The 22,317-nt window shown below is 50.6% G+C and overlaps 1 protein-coding gene across 1 annotated transcript in view; it reads left to right on the top strand.

The window, feature by feature from the left end:
* Nucleotides 1-22,317, top strand: part of MTREX (Mtr4 exosome RNA helicase) — a 243,536-nt gene that overhangs the window by 68,876 nt on the left and 152,343 nt on the right. The window contains exons 5-6 of the mRNA XM_075326525.1: nt 3,211-3,323; nt 5,732-5,906. Of these exons, the coding sequence (XP_075182640.1) occupies nt 3,211-3,323; nt 5,732-5,906 (288 nt within the window). The remainder of the gene's footprint in view (nt 1-3,210; nt 3,324-5,731; nt 5,907-22,317) is intronic.

Genomic DNA, 22,317 nt, shown 5'->3' with positions numbered 1-22,317 from the left:
CGTCTTCGATCAGTGGGTGTGGGTTACCCTCTCCCACGGCTACAGAACAGAATTCTATCCAGCCGCCAAACAGATTTTTTTTTTTTCTGACAACTCCCCCCTGCTCCAAGGCCGCCGCCTTCTCACAGGCCGTGGCATTCTTGCAGGCCAATGGAGTAATTGTACCAGTTCCCGACTGGGAACGGTTCTGAGATTTCTACTCAAATCTCTTCCTAGTCCCCGAAAAGGACGGTGCTTTCCGACCTGGATCTCAAGCTTCTCAACAAGCATGTTCAGGTGCGGCAATTTTGCATGAAATCTCTGCGATCAGTCAATGACCCAAGGAGATTTCTTAGCATCCATCGACATCAGAGATGTCTCTCTGCATGTGCCATTCGCAGTTTCACACCAGCGTTGGCTACGTTTTGTAATCGGAGAGGAACATTTCCAATCGTGGCTCTCCCCTTGGGTTAGCCACGGCCCCTCGTGTATTCACCAGTTGCGGTTCTGCTCCTCCAGGGGTTGGTAGTGATTCCTTACCTGGATGCCCTTCTAGTCAGGGCTTCATCCAGTGCAGACTGTCAGCGGAGTGTCTCGCTCACTCTCGCCACGCTTGCAAGTCCACTCTGACCCCGACCCAGGAACTTACGTACCTAGGGATTCAATTCGGGACTCTGCTGGCACTTGTGAAGCTGCCCTTAGTCAAACAGCAGTCTCTTCATCTGGCGGTTCGCTCTCTGCTGAGGCTCCGCCGTCATTCCATCAGGCACCTCATGCAGGTGCTGGGTCAAATGGTGGCGTCAATAGAAGCGGTTCCCCTTGCCAGTTCCATCTGCGTCCCCTGCAGCTGGACATTTTCCGCTGTTGGGACAAGGGACTTCTTCCTTGCACGGGCTGGTGCCTCTGTCGCCACAGACCAGGAGCTCTCTTTAAGTGGTGGCTTCGGCCCCTCTCTCTGTACCAGGGACGCTCCTTTCTGGCCCCGTCATGGGTGATTCTCACCACGGATGCCGGTCTATCCGGCTGGGGAGCAGTGTTTCTCCACCACCGAGCACAGGGCACTTGGACTCCGTCCGAATCAGCCCTCTCGATCAATGTGCTAGAAATCAGGGCTGTAGTCCTTGGACTCGCAGCCGCCTAGCAATGTTGGAAGTTGCACATATCCTTCAGTGGACGGAGGACTCCGAGTCCACCATATCCGCAGTCCACATCCCAGGCGCAGAAAACTGGGAGGCAGATTATCTCAGCCGTCAAACCGTGGACAGCGGCGGGTGAGCCCTGCATCCGGCAGTGTTCCGGTCAATTTAGCAGGCGGGGCACTCCGGAAGTGGATCTAATGGCATCCCGGCACAACAACAAGGTCCTGGTTTACGTGGCTCGCTCCCACGATCCTCAGGCCTTGGCAGCGGACGCGCTGGTTCCAGATTGGTCCCAGTTCCGTCTGGCCTACGTGTTTCCCCCTCTAGCTCTCTTGCCCAGAGTCCTGCGCAAGATCAAAATGGAGGGCCGTCGGGTCGTACTCATCGCCCCAGGCGAGCTTGGTTCCCAAACCTGCTCCGTCTGTTCGTAGAGGTGCTGTGGCATCTCCCGGACCGGCCAGACGTTCTCTCAGAGGGTCCGTTTTCCACAACAATTCTGCGGCTCTCAGATTGACGGCGTGGCTCTTGAGCCCTGAATCCTTACGGCTTCAGGCATTCCTTCCGAGGTCATCTTCACTATGACTCAGGCTCGGAAGTCTTCCTCGGCCAGGATTTACCTCAGGACTTGGAGAATTTTCCTGTCCTGGTGTCGTTCTTCCGGCCATGCTCCTTGGCCGTTTTTTCCTTGCCGACCATTCTGTCCTTTCTACAGTCCGGCCTGCAGCTAGGTCTGTCCCTCATTCCCTCAAGGGACAGGTCTCGGCTCTGTCAGCGTTGTTCCAGCGGCATATCGCCCGACTGGCCCAGGTGCGCACCTTCATGCAGGGCGCATCTCACATCATTCCGCCTTACCGGCGGTCTCTGGATCCCTGAGACCTTACTCTGGTCCTCATGGCCTTACAGAAACTCCCCCTTGAGCCTCTTAGGGAGGTTTCGTTGTTTAGTCTTTCACAGAAAGTGGTCTTTCTGGTGGCCATAATTTCTTTCAGGAGAGTCTCTTATTTGACTGTGCTCTCTTCGGAGTCACCCTTTTTGTTTTTTTTTTCACCAAGACAAGGTGGTTCTCCGTCCATCTCCGGGCCTTCTCCCTAAGGTGGTGTCTCCTTTCCACCTTAACCAGGACATTTCATTGTCTTCCCTTTGTTCGGCCCCTGTGCATCGCTTTGAGAAAGCGTTGCATGCTTTAGATTTGGTGCGGACGCTCCGGATCTATGTGTCACGCACCGCTGTTTCTTAGGCGGTGCACCTCTCTTTGTGTGCTGACCACACGTCAGCGCAAGGGTCTCTCGGCTTCTAAACCGACCCTAGCTCATTGGATTAGGTCGGCCATATCCGATGCCTACCAATGTTCTCAGGTGCCTCCCCCGCCGGGGATTAAGGCGCACTCGACCAGAGCTGTCGGTGCCTCTTGGGCTACGGCTCAGCAGGTCTGTCAGGCTGCCACTTGGTCTAGTCTGCACACCCTTTCGAAGCACTACCAAGTGCATGCTCATGCTTCGGCAGATGCGAGCTTGGGCAGACGCATCCTTCGGACGGCTGTCGCCCATTTGTGAAGTTAGGTTTCGCCTACTTCTCAGTTTCTGTTTATTTCCCACCCATGGACTGCTTTGAGACGTCCCATGGTTTGGGTCTCCCATAAGGAACGATAAAGAAAAAGAGAATTTTGTTTACTTACCGTAAATTCTTTTTCTTATAGTTCCGACATGGGAGACCCAGCACCCTCCCTGTTGCCTGTTGGCAGCTTTCTTGTTCCGTGTGTTTTCACCGGCTGTTGTTGTAGACAGAAGTTCCGGTTATTCCGGGTTTTACTCTATCTCTACTTATGGGTGGATGTCCTCCTTCAGCTTTGGCACTAAACTGGTTGGATTTGTCATCCGGGGAGTGTATATGCTCGGAGGGAGGAGCTACACTTTTAGTGTAGTACTTTGTGTGTCCTCCGGAGGCAGTAGCTATACACCCATGGTTTGGGTCTCCCATGTCGGAACTATAAGAAAAAGAATTTACGGTAAGTAAACAAAATTCTCTTTTTTTACATTGCTCAGTGCAACATGTTCTTTACCTTTGTGTCGCTCAGTCTCTTCTGTATTTTCAGGAATATCCGTTCATCCTGGACGCCTTTCAGAAAGAAGCCATTCTCTGCATCGATAACAATCAGTCGGTCCTGGTGTCTGCTCATACATCAGCTGGAAAAACCGTGTGTGCGGAGTATGTACACTTTTAACACTATGTAGTTATAACATGTTGTTTTCATATTTTAAGATTATTTTCTTTTGTATTTAGTTTTAATGCATTAGTCGGTACACCCTCCCCCCCACTGATCATGAAGGAGGCGCAGTGCTCGGTGGACTCTTGCGCTTCACTGCATTGGATTTTACCAGACACTTTGCTGCTCTCGTGCATGGGGTCTTGCTTATTGGTCTTGGATATTGCAGCCAAATCCCATTCACTTGAGCCAGTCTATGAACAGTGGGCTTGTGGCTAGTGAAACTGTAAATGAGCCATCTGTGTCACTGAGTGTGGCAACCAATTGTCATGGGTGATTAGTGGTGGTCTCACAGTAGTAGGCCCAATCACACATTGATGGTATATACCACAGATATGGCTTCAAAGTGAAACCCCATACAACCTATTATTACTGTTATTATGGCATGATATACAGTTAGGTCCAGAAATATTTGGACAGTGACACAATTTTCGCGAGTTGGGCTCTGCATGCCACCACATTGGATTTGAAATTAAATCTCTACAACAGAATTCAAGTGCAGATTGTAACGTTTAATTTGAAGGTTTGAACAAAAATATCTGATAGAAATTGTAGGAATTGTACACATTTCTTTACAAACACTCCACATTTTAGGAGGTCAAAAGTAATTGGACAAATAAACCAAACCCAAACAAAATATTTTTATTTTCAATATTTTGTTGCGAATCCTTTGGAGGCAATCACTGCCTTAAGTCTGGAACCCATGGACATCACCAAACGCTGGGTTTCCTCCTTCTTAATGCTTTGCTAGGCCTTTACAGCCGCAGCCTTCAGGTCTTGCTTGTTTGTGGGTCTTTCCGTCTTAACTCTGGATTTGAGCAAGTGAAATGCATGCTCAATTGGGTTAAGATCTGGTGATTGACTTGGCCATTGCAGAATGTTCCACTTTTTTGCACTCATGAACTCCTGGGTAGCTTTGGCTGTATGCTTGGGGTCATTGTCCATCTGTACTATGAAGCGCTGTCCGATCAACTTTGCGGCATTTGGCTGAATCTGGGCTGAAAGTATATCCCGGTACACTTCAGAATTCATCCGGCTACTCTTGTCTGCTGTTATGTCATCAATAAACACAAGTGACCCAGTGCCATTGAAAGCCATGCATGCCCATGCCATCACGTTGCCTCCACCATGTTTTACAGAGGATGTGGTGTGCCTTGGATCATGTGCCGTTCCCTTTCTTCTCATCATTCTGGTACAGGTTGATCTTTGTCTCATCTGTCCATAGAATACTTTTCCAGAACTGAGCTGGCTTCATGAGGTGTTTTTCAGCAAATTTAACTCTGGCCTGTCTATTTTTGGAATTGATGAATGGTTTGCATCTAGATGTGAACCCTTTGTATTTACTTTCATGGAGTCTTCTCTTTACAGTTGACTTAGAGACAGATACACCTACTTCACTGAGAGTCTTCTGGACTTCAGTTGATGTTGTGAACGGGTTCTTCTTCACCAAAGAACGTATGCGGCGATCATCCACCACTGTTGTCATCCATGGACGCCCAGGCCTTTTTGAGTTCCCAAGCTCACCAGTCAATTCCCTTTTTCTCAGAATGTACCCGACTGTTGATTTTGCTACTCCAAGCATGTCTGCTATCTCTCTGATGGATTTTTTCTTTTTCTTCAGCCTCAGGATGTTCTGCTTCACCTCAATTGAGAGTTCCTTAGACCGCATGTTGTCTGGTCACAGCAACAGCTTCCAAATGCAAAACCACACACCTGTAATCAACCCCAGACCTTTTAACTACTTCATTGATTACAGGTTAACGAGGTAGACACCTTCAGAGTTAATTGCAGTCCTTAGAGTCCCTTGTCCAATTACTTTTGGTCCCTTGAAAAAGAGGAGGCTATGCATTACAGAGCTATGATTCCTAAACCCTTTCTCCGATTTGGATGTGAAAACTCTCATATTGCAGCTGGGAGTGTGCACTTTCAGCCCATATTATATATATAATTGTATTTCTGAACATGTTTTTGTAAACAGCTAAAATAACAAAACTTGTGTCACTGTCCAAATATTTCTGGACCTAACTGTATGTCTTATTTGGATCTAAGTGGGATCGTTATTTCTTGGGGACAGTGATGAGGAGAAACACAAGCCTGTCATACAGCTAAATCACATCTCATACTTTGCACTGATGAGGGGCAACACGTTGAAACAATGTTTGCAAATTGAGATTCTGATTTGGCTTTTATCCCAAGTCATATGGCAAGGCTCGTTAAAAGGACGATATTGCGTTTTAGGATTGTTACTTCCAACAGGTGGCGCTAGAGTTCCTTCTCTCTGAAGAGACAATTTGCATTATTTTTGGAGGCCATGTTCTTATCTCCTGTTTTCTTTTTCTCTCTCTAACAGATATGCTATCGCTCTCGCTCTCCGTGAAAAACAAAGGGTTATTTTCACCAGCCCAATCAAAGCTCTGAGTAATCAGAAATACCGAGAGATGTATGAAGAGTTCCAGGATGTCGGTTTAATGACTGGAGACGTCACCATCAATCCAACAGCGTCCTGCCTGGTGATGACCACTGAGGTTAGTGTTTAGAGTCATGTGGTACGCATTCAGCACCGTGGAACTCCTCATTGATTCCTGGGTTTTTCAAGGCCATCTCTTCGCCAATCAGACGTCATCGTCCCAGTCCCATCTCACAAGCACTTCTCAGGTTTTCATTCCAACCTGTTTGTGGTCCCAAAGCTGTCGACCCATCCTAGATCTCAAACTCCTGAAGCCCCTCTGCCTATGGCATTTCAGAATGGAATCCCTTCGCACTGTGATGGAACCAGCAGAGTTCCTCTCTTCAGTGGATATTAACCCCTTCACCCCCGGCCACTAAAACACCCTAATGACCGGGCCATTTTTTGCAATTCTGACCAGTGTCACTTTGACAGGTTATAACTCTGGAACGCTTCAACGGATCCTGGCGATTCTGAGATTGTTTTTTCGTGACATATTGTACTTCATGTCAGTGGTAAATTTAGGCCGATATTTTTTGCGTTTATTTGTGAAAATTTAGGAAATTTGGCGAAAATTTTGAAAATTTCGCAATTTTCAAACTTTGAAAATTTATGCCCATAAATCTGAGAAATATGTCACACAAAATAGTTACTAAATAACATTTCCCACTTGTCTACTTTACATCAGCGCAATTTTCGAAACAAATTTTTTTTTCGTTAGGAAGTTAGAAGGGGTCAAAGTTCATCAGCAATTTCTCATTTTTCCAACAAAATTTAGAAAATAATTTTTTTTAGGGACCACATCACATTTGAGGTGACTTTGAGAGACCGAGGTGACAGAAAATACCCAAAAGTGACCCCATTCTAAAAACTGCACCCCTCACTCTGCTCAAAACCACATCCAAAAAGTTTATTAACCCTTTAGGTGCTTCACAGGAACCAAAGCAATGTGGAAGGAAAAAATGAAAATTTTACTTTTTAACACAAAAATGTTACTTTAGCCATAAAATTTTCATTTTCACAAGGGAGAAAAGAGAAAGTGCACCCTACAATTTATTGTGCATTTTCTCCTGAGTACGCCGATACCCCATATGTGGTAAAAATCAATTGTTTGGGTGCACAGCGGAGCTCGGAAGGGAAGGAGCGCCATTTGAATTTTTGAACGCAAAATTAGCTGCACTCATTAGCGGACGCCATGTCGGGTTTGAAGACCCCCTGAGGTGCCTAAACAATGGAGCTCCCCCACAAGTGACCCCATTTTGGAAACTAGAGCCCTCAAATATTTTTTCTAGATGTTTGATGAGCACTTTGAACACCTGGGGGCTTCACAGAAGTTTATAACGTTGAGCCGTGAAAAGAAAAAAAAATTTTTTTACCACAAAACTGTTGCTTCAACTAGGTAGCTTTTTTTTTCACAAGGGTATCGGGAAAAAATGCAACATAAAATGTATTGTCCATTTTCTCCTGAGTACGCAGATACCTCATATGTGGTGGAAATCAAATGTTTGGACACACGGCAGTGCTTGGAATGCAAGGAGCGCCATTTGAATTTTTGAACGCAAAATTAGCTGCACTAATTAGCGGACGCCATGTCGGGTTTGAAGACCCCCTGAGGTGCCTAAACAATGGAGCTCCCCCACAAGTGACCCCATTTTGGAAACTAGAGCCCTCAAATATTTTTTCTAGATGTTTGATGAGCACTTTGAACACCTGGGGGCTTCACAGAAGTTTATAACGTTGAGCCGTGAAAAGAAAAAAATTTTTTTTTACCACAAAACTGTTGCTTCAACTAGGTAGCTTTTTTTTTCACAAGGGTATCGGGAAAAAATGCAACATAAAATGTATTGTCCATTTTCTCCTGAGTACGCAGATACCTCATATGTGGTGGAAATCAAATGTTTGGACACACGGCAGTGCTCGGAAGGCAAGGAGCGCCATTTAAATGCAAAATTAGCTGCACTCATTAGCGGACGCCATGTCAGGTTTGAAGACCCCCTGAGGTGCCTAAACAATGGAGCTCCCCCACAAGTGACCCCATTTTGGAAACTAGAGCCCTCAAATAATTTTTCTAGATGTTTGGTGAGCACTTTGAACACCTGGGGGCTTCACAGAAGTTTATAGCGTTGAGCCGTGAAAAGAAAAAAAAATTTTTTTACCACAAAACGGTTGCTTCAATTAGGTAGCTTTTTTTTTCACAAGGGTAACAGGAAAAAATGCACCATAAAATGTATTGTGCATTTTCTCCTGAGTACGCAGATACATCATATGTGGTGGAAAGTAATTGTTTGGGCGCATGGCGGGGCTCAGAAGAGAAGGAGCGCCATTTGACAGCAAAATTGGTTGGAATCATTAGCGGACGCCATGTCACGTTTGGAGACCCCCTATGGTGCCTAAACAGTGGAGCTCCCCCACAAGTGACACCATTTTGGAAACTAGAGCCCTCAAATAATTTTTCTAGATGTTTGGTGAGCACTTTGAACACCTGGGGGCTTCACAGAAGTTTATAGCGTTGAGCCGTGAAAAGAAAAAAATTTTTTCTTTGTCGCTCCATTGGGAGACCCAGACAATTGGGTGTATAGCTATTGCCTCTGGAGGCCACACAAAGTATTACACTTAAAAGTGTAAGGCCCCTCCCCTTCTGGCTATACACCCCCAGTGGGATCACTGGCTCACCAGTTTTGTGCTTTGTGCGAAGGAGGCAACACATCCACGCATAGCTCCACTTTTTAGTCAGCAGCAGCTGCTGACTATGTCGGATGGAAGAAAAGAGGACACATATAGTGTCCCCAGCATGCTCCCTTCTCACCCCACTGTAGGTCGGAGGTGTTTGTAAGGTTGAGGTACCCATTGCGGGTACGGCGGCAGGAGCCCACATGCTGATTCCTTCCCCATCCCTTTTTACAGGGCTCTGGGTGAAGTGGGATTTACCGGTCTCCAGGCACTGAGACCGTGCTCCATCTACAGCCCCTGGAGAAGATGCTGGATGGAGCGGAGTACATCAGGGACATGGCCCTGCTTCCTCAAGGTACTCTGTGTCCCCGTGCATTTGGCGCTCACACCGCAGCATGCTGGGTGTTGTAGTGCGCCGGGGGACATCAGCGCTGCGGCGCCTGTGCCATGGCCTCATTCAGCTTTGCTGAAGCAGGCTCACTTATGGGAATTGGTCGCGCCGGCCGCTGGGACTGCGGCGCGGCTGGCACTTGTAGTGCGCCGGGGACTTCAGCGCGGCCTGCGCTTTTACGGCGGCCGCGCTGATAACTAGAGTCCCCGGCTTTTGCGGCCTGCTTCCGTTCGTTCCCGCCCCCAGACCTGCCAGTCAGGAGAGGGGCGGGACGCTGGCCACTTCCAGGAATCGGTCGCGCCGGCCGCTGGCAGCGGCGCGGCTGGCACTTGTGGTGCGCCGGGGACTTCAGCGCGGCCCGCGCTTTTACGGCGGCCGCGCTGATAACTAGAGTCCCCGGCTTTTGCGGCCTGCTTCCGTTCGTTCCCGCCCCCAGACCTGCCAGTCAGGAGAGGGGCGGGACGCTGGCCACTTCTATGAATTGGTCGCGCCGGCCGCTGGAACTGCGGCGCGGCTGGCACTTGTGGTGCGCCGGGGACTGTTAACTCGAGTCCCCGGCTTCTGGGCCTAGTCTCCCTTCGTTACCGCCCACAGCCCTGACAGTCAGGGTAGGGGCGTGACGCTGCATAGAGCAGAGCTGAGAGCTGGAGTATGTTTTGCATACTCCACCCCTCTCACTGTGTGCACTGTGAATCCGGATTCCCGCACTTTCTCAGGCACGCCCACGGCTTCCTTCTCTACAAGGACACCGGCAGCCATTAGTGTCAGTTTCTGTAAGATACAGAGACAAGTGTGGAAGACCCTGGCATTCTGATAGTCACACAATCGCTGTAACAGGCGTTAAGCAGCACCTGTGGTGCTAACCCCACTAGTGCAGAAGTGCACTTATAGATATGCTTGTACTATATACATTGCACTGTTTGGTCGCACGTTGTATATACCCTCCTGGATTATGCGGAGGAGTTATCAGCATATTCTCTGTGTAAAACAAAGGTGCAGAACCACATGTTTTTCTATACAGCTGGTACAGCATGTACGGCTATACGGCCGGCAGGTACATAGACTCCCATTGTATGCACTAATGGCCAGGGGATGAGGACGGTGTCTGCAGTATTTACTGACAGTTTTTCTGAGACTATGGCTATGATACTAGAAGCCTAGCAGTCCGGACATGTCTCTCACAATATGGGCACTGTTGAATCATTGATCCATGGCCCCCCTCAGTGTGAATAACTAACAGCTCCGGGAATGTCACACGCATCCCAGAGTCACGGCTCTGCACGGACGTCAGTCCCAGACAGCCTAAGTGGGCTCGCTATGAGCGGCCTCGGTTTCATCAGGGTCCTAACAGAAGGACTCGCTGTGTAATGAGGCGGAAGTAGCGGCTCAGGATTCTGATCCTGAGACCGCTCTCAATCTGGATACACCTGATTGTGACGCCATAGTAAATAATCTTATAGCGTCCATCTATAGAATGTGGGTTATTTCTCACAGCTCCTCCAGTGGAGGAGTCAGCTTCACGTATTTTTCTGGACCACTCTGCCTTCAGAGAGGCAGTCCAGGAACACCACGCTTATCCAGATATGCGCTTCTCCAAACGGCTTAGGATACACGTTATCCCTGTCCCCTGACTTGGTCAAGGACTGGACCCAATGTCCCGAGCGGCATCCTCCAATCTCCAGGCTTGTAGCTAGATCCATAGTTGCAGTGGGAGATGGAACTGCAAACTCAAAGATGCCACTGACAGACAGATGGATCTCTGGTCGAAAGCCATCTATGAGGCTGTCGGCGCACCGTTGGCTCCGGCATTCTCTCCCTTGGGGCACTCCAAGCTATTTCAGCTTGTCTTACACAGATTGACACGGTTACACGTACATCTGTGCCGCAGGTGGCATCCTTAACCTCTCAAATGTCTGCATTTGTTTCTTACGCGATTCAGGTTGTCCTGGACTCTGCGAACCGTGCGGCGGTAGCCTCCGCTACTCCGTGTTTTTAAGCAGAGCCTGGTCTGCTCGTTAAGTGAATGGAAGGCAGATTCTGCTTCCAAAAAAGGTTGCCTAACCAGTTGCCTTTTTCTGCTGACCGACTGTTTGGTGAGCGTTGGATGTAACCATCAAACAGTCCAGGGGTAAGGATTCATCCTTTCCTCAGCCCGGACACAACAAACCCCAACAGAGCAGGAGGCAGTCGGGGTTTTCGGCCTTTTCGAGCCTCGGGCAGGTCCCATTTTTCCTCGTCCAATGTGGACTCAAAAGGATCAGAGGAGCTAAGATTCTTAGCGGGCTCAGTCTCGCCCAAAAAAGCGACAGTCTGAAAACCCGCTTCCAAGGCGGCTTCCTCATGACTTGCGGCCTCGGTCGGTAGCAGGCTCTCCCGCCTTGGCGATATTTAGCTACCATTGAGTGTGAGACATTCTGTCTCACGGGTACAGGATAGAGCTCACTTCTCGTCCTCCAACTCGATTCTTCAGAATTTCTCCACCTCCCGGCCGGGCCGCTGCTCTTCTGCAAATAGGGTGCACTCTATAGGCAGAAAGAGTGATGACCCCCGTTCCTCTTCAGGAACAAGGTCACGGTTTTTACCCCAAATTCTTTGCGGTACCTATAACAACGGGCCGTTCCGTCCCGTTCTGGATCTAAAAATGCTCAGCAAGCTCGTGGACACCAGGCGGTTCCGGATGGAATCCCTCCGCCATGTCATCGCCTCAAGGTCCCAAGGATATTTCCTAGCATCATTAGGCATCAAGGATGCTTATCCACATGTGCCGATTGATCCAGAGCACTAGCGTTTCTACGCTTCGTTATAGGAGACGAACACCCTCTGTTCGTAGCTCTACCTTCCGGCTAGCGACAGTCCAACTGGTCTTCGCCAAGGTCAGGGCAGCAGTAGTCACAGTCCTGCACTCTCAGGGTCACTCTGTGGTCCCGTATTTAGACGATCTACTTGTCAAGGCACTCTCTTAGGAAACATGCCAACACTGCCCGAACGTTGCGCTGGAGACTCTCTAGAGTTTTGGGTGGATCATCAACTTTTTAAAGTCAGATCCGACCCCGACCCTATCGATAACATATCTAGGCATAGAGTTTCTTACTCTCTCAGCGATAGTGAAGCTGCCGCTAGACAAACAGCTTTCACTACGGGCTGCAAGCTCTTCTTTAAGAACCAGTCGCACACATTGAGACGCCTCATGCACTTCCTACGTAAGATGGTAGCAATGGAGGCAGTTCCGTTCGCGCAGTTTTACTGCGTCCACTACAATGGGACATTCTCCGCCAATGGGACGAGGAGTCGACGTCCCTCAACAGAGTCGTCGTTCTTTCTCAGGCGGCCAAGGAATCTCTACGGTGGTGGCTTCTTCTCACCTCTTGGTCAAAAAGAAGGTCCTTCCTATCCCCGTCCTGGGCGATAGTTACGACAGACGCGAGTCTATCAGGGTGGGGAGCAGTTTTTCTCCACTACAGCGCTCAGGGTACGTGGACTCAGCAAGAGTCCACTCTTCAGATCAATGTTCTTGACCACAGAGCAGTGTATCTTGCCCTACAATCCTTCCAACAGCGGCTGGAAAGCAAGCATATCCGACTTCAGTCGGACAGCTCCACAGCGGTGGCATACATCAACCACCAAGGAAGAACGCGCAACCGGCAAGCCTTCCAGGAAGTCCGGCAGGTTCTGATGTGGGTGGAAGACACGGCATCCACCATATCCACAATTCACATCCCAAGTGTGGAAACTAGGAAGCTGACTTCCTAAGTCGCTGAGGTGTGGCCGAAAGAGTATGGTCTCCTCACCCGGACGGGTTTCAGGAGATCTGGCGCCGCTGACAGAGGCCGGACGTCGATCTAATGGCGTCACGGCACAACAACAATGTGCCAGCTTCATGGCACGGTTTCACAATCATCGAGCTCTGGCGGCAAACGTCTTAGTTCAGCATTGGTCGCAGTTCCAGCTACCTTAGGTGCCACCTCTGGCATTGTTGCCCAGAGTACTGCGCTAGATCAAGACCGACTGCGGCCGCGCCATCCTCGTCGCTACAAATTGGCCGAGGATGTTGTGGTACTCGGTTCTGTGGTGCCTCACGGTAGGCTAACCGGGGGCACTACCAGACCAATCAGACTGGCTGTCTCAAGGGCCATTCTTCCATTTGAATTCTACGGCCCTCAACCGGATGGTGTGGCATTGAGTCCTGGAACCTAGTGTCGTCAGGATTACCTCAGGACGTGGTTGCCACCATGAGACAGGCTAGCATACCAACGTCCGCCAAGATTGACCACAGGACGTGGAAGATGTTCTTATCTCGGTGCTCGGCGCAGGGTGTTTCTCCCTGGCCGGTTGCATCGTCTATGTTTCCTTCCTTCCTGCAATCTAGGTAGGAAAATGGGTTGTCGCTCAGTTCCCTTTAGGGACAAGTCTCAGCGCTATCTGTATTTTTTCAGAAACGACGACTTCCTCAGGTACGCACGTTCCTACGGGGAGTTTGTCTTCTCAGCACTCCGTACAAGCGGCCGTTAGAGCCCTGAGATCTGAACAAGGTTCTAATTGCTCTCCAGATGCCGCCTTTCGAGCCTTTGAAGGATGTCTCCCTTCCCGTTTTTCACGGGAAGTGGCCTTCTAGTAACGGTCTCGTCTCTTAGGAGAGTTTCCGAGCTAGCAACGCTCTCATACAAACTCCCTTCCTGGTCCTTCACCAGGACAGGGTAGTTCTGCGTCCGGTTCCGGAATTTCTCCCTAAGGTGGTATCCCATTTTCATATCAATCAGGATATCACCTCACCTTCTTTGTGTCCTCGTCCAGTCCATCAATTTCAGAAAGATTTGCATCTGTTGGTTCTGGTGAGAGCACTCAGGTTCTACTTCCCGCATGGCGCTCCTGCGCCACCCGGATGCACTCTTTGTCCTTGTCGCTGGTCGGCGTAAACAGTCGCAAGCTTCCAGATCCACCCTTGCTCGGGGGCTCGAGGAACCAATTCTTGAAACCTACAGTTCTACTGGGCTTCTGGTTCTCTCAAGGCCGAAGGCCCATTCTACCAGAGCCGTGGGTGCATCCTGGGCATTACGGCACCAGGCTACGGCTCAGCAGGTGTGTCAGGCACCCACCTGGTCGAGTCTACTTACTTTTACCAAGCATTATCAGATGCATACCTACGCTTCGGCAGACGCCAGCCTAGGTAGATAAGTCATTCAGGCGGCGGTTGGCCACCTGTAGGAGAGGGCCGTTTGACGGCCCTATCATGAGGTATTCTTTTACCCACCCAGGGATTGCTTTTGGACATCCCAATTGTCTGGGTCTCCCAATGGAGCGACAAAGAAGAAGGGAATTTTGTTTACTTACCGTAAATTCCTTTTCTTCTAGCTCCAATTGGGAGACCCAGCACCCGCCCTGTTTTCTCGGGGTTTTTCTGTTTTTTCGGGTACACATGTTGTTCATGTGGTATGGTTCAGTTCTCCGATGTTTCCTCGGATTGAATTGGTCTTTAAACCAGTTATTGGCTTTCCTCCTTCTTGCTTTGGCACTAAAACTGGTGAGCCAGTGATCCCACTGGGGGTGTATAGCCAGAAGGGGAGGGGCCTTACACTTTTAAGTGTAATACTTTGTGTGGCCTCCAGAGGCAATAGCTATACACCCAATTGTCTGGGTCTCCCAATTGGAGCTAGAAGAAAAGGAATTTACGGTAAGTAAACAAAATTCCCTTCTTTTACCACAAAACGGTTGCTTCAACTAGGTAGCTTTTTTTTTCACAAGGCTATCAGGAAAAAATGCACCATAAAACGTATTGTGCATTTTCTCCTGAGTACGCAGATACCTCATATGTGGTGGAAAGTAATTGTTTGGGCGCATGGCGGGGCTCAGAAGAGAAGGAGCGCCATTTGACTTTTCAAACGCACAGACGCAGTGCACTGATCGGTCGCTGCAGGACGCACGGTCGGATGCGATAAAAAAAGCGTCGGGGATACATAAAAAAAAAAGTCACGCCAAAAATTGACCATGGATGCAGATATGTTATGTGCATCCCTGATCAGCGCTCGGCGGGACGCACAGACGGATGCCATACAAAAATTGTCGCGAATACGGAAAAAAGTCACGCCAAAAATTGAGCAGGGATGCCGATCCGTTATCTGCATCCCTGATCAGCGCTCGGCGGGACGCACGGACGGATGCGATACAAAAAGCGTCGGGAATACGGAAAAAAGTCACGCCAAAAATTGAGCAGGGATGCCGATCCGTTATCTGCATCCCTGATCAGCGCTCGGCGGGACGCACGGTCGGACGCGATACAAAAAGCGTCGGGAATACGGAAAAAAGTCACGCCAAAAATTGAGCAGGGATGCCGATCCGTTATCTGCATCCCTGATCAGCGCTCGGCGGGACGCACGGACGGATGCGATACAAAAAGCGTTGGGAATACGGAAAAAAGTCACGCCAAAAATTGACCATGGATGCAGATATGTTATGTGCATCCCTGATCAGCGCTCGGCGGGACGCACAGACGGATGCCATACAAAAATTGTCGCGAATACGGAAAAAAGTCACGCCAAAAATTGAGCAGGGATGCCGATCCGTTATCTGCATCCCTGATCAGCGCTCGGCGGGACGCACGGTCGGACGCGATACAAAAAGCGTCGGGAATACGGAAAAAAGTCACGCCAAAAATTGAGCAGGGATGCCGATCCGTTATCTGCATCCCTGATCAGCGCTCGGCGGGACGCACGGACGGATGCGATACAAAAAGCGTTGGGAATACGGAAAAAAGTCACGCCAAAAATTGAGCAGGGATGCCGATCCGTTATCTGCATCCCTGATCAGCGCTTGGCGGGACGCACGGACAGATGAAGTGTAAAAATGGACAAGATACAATAAAAAAAAAAAAAAAAAAAAAGTTATACTCACAGTACCAAGAGGATCACTGACCAGAAGAGTTGCAGAGGAACAAGAAGGCAGTGAGATAGACAGCTTTACACCAGCAGCAGGCAGGACGTTGGACAGATCAGCAGAAGGACCCAGATGGAGGCAGATGTGATCGGGCCAGTGAAGACCTCGGACGACCCCTGAAGGCAGGTAAGAGGACGTCGGGGGGGGCAGGGGGGGGGGGATGGGGAGAGGGGGGGGCAGATGGGGGGGGGTTAGAGGGAGAGCAGAGGGGGCGGAGAAGCAAAGGCAGAAGGAAGGAACCTTGGAAGCAGATGACAGAGGAGGCAGGCAGATCGCGTGGGGAGGAGATCGGGATGCCGGGGGGCAGATCGGGGCGTAGGGGGGCAGATCGGGGGGGGCACGGGCAGGGGCCTTCACGGGAGCGCGCAGGGGCCTTCACGGGAGCGCGCAGGGGCCATCGCCGGAGCACAATACTTACCTTTGGAGCTGGCGCGGTGACAGCAGAGGCGGCGTCTGCGGCGGCAGCAGCGGTGGCGTGGTACCAAAAGTACCAGCCACTCCACGCTGCAGCCATGTTGGGGGAGGGTCCCCTGAGCAGTACAGGCCTGGGGAGGGCGGCCACCGGCAGATCAGACCGCCCCACTGCACACTGATTGGAGCGATTGCGCGTCATAGCACGATCGCTCCAATCAGTGATGCAGGGGCTGGGGGCGGCATGTTTGAGGTCCACCTATGATATGCTGCAGCAGCTGCGGCATCTCATAGCTGGATCTCACAGGATCGCACTAATTCGGGCATTATTTTTGCCGAAATTAGTGCGATCGATGTGGTTGGCGGTTCAGATTTGAACAGCCAATCACATCGATCGTCGATAGGGGGTGGCGATGCCACCCCCCCTGGGGTCAAGCAAAGGTCCCCTGCTGTAAGAAACAGCAGGGGACATCATTTGAAAGCCGTTGCTATGGCCACGGCAATCAAATGAAGTTTAGGCAGTAAAATTACGTCCCTGGTCGTTAAGTCACGTTAAAATAGGACGTAATTTTACTGCCCGCGGTCGTGAAGGGGTTAAGGATGCGTACCTTCACATTTCCATCTTTCTGGCAAACCAGAGATTTCTCACTGGTACAATCGAAGATTCTCATTTTCATTTCACAGCTTTTTCCTTTGGCCTAGCCACGGCTCCTAGGGTCTTCACCAAGGTTATGGCAATTCTCCGAGCCAGGGTATTGTAGTCATCCCTTACCTGGATGACCTTTTGATCAAGGCTCCCTCTTTATGAGCCGGTTTCAAGAGTCTCCAAATTACTCTAGACACCCTAACTCACATTGGCTGGATCATCAACAGATCAAAGTCATCTCTGATCTTGGGCCAGGTTCTGGTTTTACAAACAATGCTATTTGATATTGAATAGGCAAGAGTCTTCTTTCCAGAAGGAAAGGTTGTGCCCCGTTACATGTTACAGGGGATATGCTCTCACAACCATGGTCGCTTCTCTTCTGCATGACCGTTTTGGGGAAGATGGTAGCCACACACTGCACAGTTTTACACCAGTCCTCTTCACCTTGCCCTGCTTTCTCGATGGGACAGGACAGCATCATCTCTGGACCAACTCATCCTACTTCTTCCCCAGGTCAAGCAGTCCTTAATGTCCGCAGTCGGTAAAATTACGTCCTAGCGGTCATAGTGTGAATCTTCCCCGGCTGCTGCCGGCCGCCAGGGGAGATCGGCGCAAATCTCAGCTGATTTATACAGCTGATATGTGTGCCTGCTAGCCATAAGCGGAATTGCGTTCCACCCGTGCCTTTTAACCCCTTAAATGGCGCAGTCAATAAGTGACAGCGCCATTATAACTGCGATCGCGCTGAAACTTTACTTACAGGCCGATCCCGGAAGTCACGTAACGTGGTTGTCATGGTAGCACAGGGTCATGTGATTTACTCCTGTGTTCACATGACAAAGGTCCTGTAAACAAACAGCCGTGTGCTGCTTGTTACAAGAGATGATCATTTCTCCCGGTCTTAGCGATGCATCTCTGATCAGGAGAAATGAATGAGCGATCAGACTGCTGATTGTTTAGTCCCCTAGGGAACCTAGTAAAATAATTAAAAAAAAAAAAAGTTAAATAAAAACACCTAAAGGTTCAAATCGCCTCCCTTTTGCCCCATTGAAAATTAAAGGGTTAAAAAAATATACACACATTTGGTATTGCAGAGTTCAGAAATGCCCGATCTATCAAAATATAAAATCAATTAATCTGATCGGTACATGGTGTAGCAGCAAAAAAATTCCAAACGCCAAAATTACGTTTCTTTATCGCACCTAATTGGGAGACCCAGACAATTGGGTGTATAGCTACTGCCTCCGGAGGCCACACAAAGCATTACACTTAAAAGTGTAAGGCCCCTCCCCTTCTGCCTATACACCCCCCGTGGGATCACGGGCTCCTCAGTTTTCAAGCTTTGTGCGAAGGAGGTCAGACATCCACGCATAGCTCCACTGTTTAGTCAGCAGCAGCTGCTGACTATGTCGGATGGAAGAAAAGAGGACCCATACTAGGGTCCCCAGCATGCTCCCTTCTCACCCCACTTTTGTCGGCGGTGTTTGTTAAGGTTGAGGTACCCATTGCGGGTACGGAGGCTGGAGCCCACATGCTGCATCCTTCCCCATCCCCCTTAGGGCTCTGGGTGAAGTGGGATTTTACCGGTCTCCAGGCACAAGGGACCGTGCTCCATCCACAGCCCCTGGGGAATCTGCTGGATATGGAGCGGAGTATCGTCAGGGACAGGCCCTGCTACGTCAAGGTACTCTGTGTCCCCGTACAGACCGCGCGCACACTGCAGCATTGCTGGGTGTGTTAGTGCGCCGGGGACAACAGCGCTGCGCGCTTGTGCCACACTTCCACAGCTTGCTGAGGGAGTTATTGTGTTGGGAACTGCCGCGCCGGCCGCTGCTGGCAGTTTACACTGCGGCGCGGCTGGGACTTGTGGTGCGCCGGGGACCTCCGCGCTGGCCGTGCATATTTGACGGCCGCGCTTATTACTAGAGTCCCCGGCTTTTGCGGCCTAGTTTCACTTCGTTCCCGCCCCCAGGCCTGCCAGTCAGGGGAAGGGCGGGACGCTGTACAAAACGTCAGCGCCGAGGGCTGGAGTCTGCTTTACATACTCCAGCCCTCACATTGAGCACAGGGGGACGCCAGTTTCCCGCACTTTGTCTGAGGCACGCCCACGGTCCGCCCCTCTTCACAGAACGCCGGCAGCCATTCCTGAATGCAGTCTGAGCTGGAGAGGGGAGACAAGTTCTGGGAGACCCAGGCACGGGATTCTGGCGACCACACGCCCGCTTTTAGCGGGCGGTAAGCGGCACCTTTGGTGCTGACCCCACTAGTGCCGAAGTGTACAATTGTATTTTTATGCTTGCATGCTATACATTGCACTGTACGGTCGCTGGTGATTCTTGGCTATATACCCTCCTAGATTGCTCAGAGGAGACAACAGCATGTCATCCGCAAAAAGCAAGGGTGCCAAGGCACAGGCTTTCTATGCTGCTTGTACCGCATGTGAGGCTACTCTACCGGCAGGTTCCACTGACCCCCATTGTGTGCAGTGCTCGGCCCCTGTGGCACTTGCTCGGCCGGGGCCCCTGCTGGAGGTGACCCAGGGAGAACCACCTGTGAATACTGTCCAGGTGACGGGGACAGAGTTTGCAATTTTTGCTGATAGAATGTCTGTGACTATGACTAAGATTCTAGAAACTTTGCAGTCTAGACCAGTAACTCAGACCATGGGCACTGTTGATTCATTGCTCCCTGGTCCCCCTCAGTTGGAACAGCTCCGGGCTCCGGGGGTGTCCCATGCATCCCAGGGTGACGGCTCTGACACGGACGACAGTCCCAGACAGCCTAAGCGAGCTCGCTATGAGCGGCCCTCTACTTCATCACACTGGTCAGGGTCCCAGCAGGAGGATTCTCTGTGTGATGAGGCGGAGGTAGCTGATCAGGATTCTGATCCTGAGACCGCTCTCAATCTGGATACACCTGATGGTGACGCCATAGTGAATGATCTTATCGCGTCCATCAATAAAATGTTGGATATTTCTCCCCCAGCCCCTCCAGTGGAGGAGTCAGCTTCACAGCAGGAGAAATTCCATTTCAGGTATCCCAAGCGTAAATTAAGTACTTTTCTGGACCACTCTGACTTTAGAGAGTCAGTCCAGAAACACCACGCTTATCCAGATAAGCGTTTCTCCAAACGGCTTAAGGATACACGTTATCCCTTTCCCCCTGACGTGATCAAGAGCTGGACCCAGTGTCCCAAGGTGGATCCTCCAATCTCCAGGCTTGCGGCTAGATCCATAGTTGCAGTGGAGGATGGGGCTGCTCTTAAAGATGCCACTGACAGACAGATGGAGCTCTGGTTGAAATCCATCTATGAAGCTATCGGCGCGTCGTTTGCTCCTGCATTCGCAGCCGTATGGGCACTCCAAGCTATTTCAGCTGGTCTTACACAGATTGACACGGTCACACGTACATCTGTTCCGCAGGTGGCATCCTTAACCTCTCAAATGTCTGCATTTGCGTCTTACGCGATTAATGCGGTTCTGGACTCTACGAGCCGTACGGCAGTGGCATCCGCCAACTCCGTGGTTTTACGCAGAGCCTTGTGGTTAAGGGAATGGAAAGCAGATTCTGCTTCCAAAAAATGCTTAACCAGTTTGCCAGTTTCTGGTGACAGACTGTTTGGTGAGCGTTTGGATGAAATCATTAAACAGTCCAAGGGTAAGGATTCATCCTTACCTCAGCCCAGACAAAACAAGCCCCAACAGAGGAGGGGACAGTCGGGGTTTCGGTCCTTTCGAGGCTCGGGCAGGTCCCAGTTCTCCTCGTCCAAAAGGACTCAAAAGGATCAGAGGAGTTCAGATTCTTGGCGGGCTCAGTCACGCCCAAAAAAGACAGCCGGAAGACCCGCTACCAAGGCGGCTTCCTCATGACTTTCGGCCTCCTCTCTCCGCATCCTCGGTCGGTGGCAGGCTCTCCCGCTTTGGCGACATTTGGCTGCCACAGGTCCAAGACCGTTGGGTGAGAGACATTCTGTCTCACGGGTACAGGATAGAGTTCAGTTCTCGTCCTCCAACTCGATTCTTCAGAACGTCTCCGCCTCCCGACCGAGCCGATGCTCTTCTGCAGGCGGTGTGCACTCTAAAGGCGGAAGGAGTGGTGATCCCTGTTCCTCTTCAAGAGCAAGGTCACGGTTTTTACTCCAATTTGTTTGTGGTACCAAAAAAGGACGGGTCTTTCCGTCCCGTTCTGGACCTAAAACTTCTCAACAACCACGTGAGAACCAGACGGTTCCGGATGGAATCCCTCCGCTCCGTCATCGCCGCAATGTCTCAAGGAGATTTCCTAGCATCAATAGACATCAAGGATGCTTATCTCCACGTACCGATTGCTCCAGAGCATCAGCGTTTTCTACGCTTCGTTATAGGAGACGAACACCTTCAGTTCGTAGCCCTGCCTTTTTGGTCTGGCGACAGCCCCACGGGTCTTCACCAAAGTCATGGCAGCTGTAGTTGCAGTCCTGCACTCTCAGGGACACTCTGTGATCCCTTACTTAGACGATCTGCTTGTCAAGGCGCCTTCTCAAGAGGCATGCCAACACAGCCTGAACGTTGCACTGGAGACCCTCCAGGGTTTCGGGTGGATCATCAACTTTTCCAAGTCAAATCTAACCCCGACCCAGTCGATAACATATCTTGGCATGGAGTTTCATACTCTCTCAGCGATAGTGAAGCTTCCGCTTGTCAAACAGCGTTCACTACAGACAGGGGTGCAATCTCTCCTTCAAGGCCAGTCACACCCCTTGAGACGCCTCATGCACTTCCTAGGGAAGATGGTTGCAGCAATAGAGGCAGTCCCTTTCGCGCAGTTTCATCTGCGTCCACTGCAATGGGACATTCTCCGCCAATGGGACGGGAAGTCGAAGTCCCTCGACAGGAACGTCTCCCTTTCTCAGGCGGCCAAGGATTCTCTTCGATGGTGGCTGCTTCCCACCTCATTGTCGAAAGGGAAATCCTTCCTACCCCCATCCTGGGCGGTGGTGACGACAGATGCGAGTCTGTCAGGGTGGGGAGCAGTCTTTCTCCACCACAGGGCTCAAGGTACGTGGACTCAGCAAGAGTCCACCCTTCAGATAAACGTTCTGGAGATCAGAGCAGTGTATCTTGCCCTACAAGCCTTCCGGCAGTGGCTGGAAGGCAAGCAGATCCGTATTCAGTCGGACAACTCCACAGCGGTGGCATACATCAACCACCAAGGAGGAACTCGCAGTCGGCAAGCCTTCCAGGAAGTCCGGCGGATTCTGACGTGGGTGGAAGACACGGCTTCCACCATATCCGCAGTTCACATCCCAGGCGTGGACAACTGGGAAGCAGACTTCCTCAGTCGCCAGGGTATGGACGCAGGGGAATGGTCTCTTCACCCGGACGTGTTTCAGGAGATCTGTCGCCGCTGGGGGATGCCGGACGTCGACCTAATGGCGTCTCGACACAACAACAAGGTCCCAGTTTT

This window comes from Anomaloglossus baeobatrachus, chromosome 1, assembly GCF_048569485.1.
Source record: "Anomaloglossus baeobatrachus isolate aAnoBae1 chromosome 1, aAnoBae1.hap1, whole genome shotgun sequence".
Classification (NCBI taxonomy): Eukaryota; Metazoa; Chordata; class Amphibia; order Anura; family Aromobatidae; genus Anomaloglossus; species Anomaloglossus baeobatrachus.
This window is presented reverse-complemented; position numbering and strand designations above follow the sequence as displayed.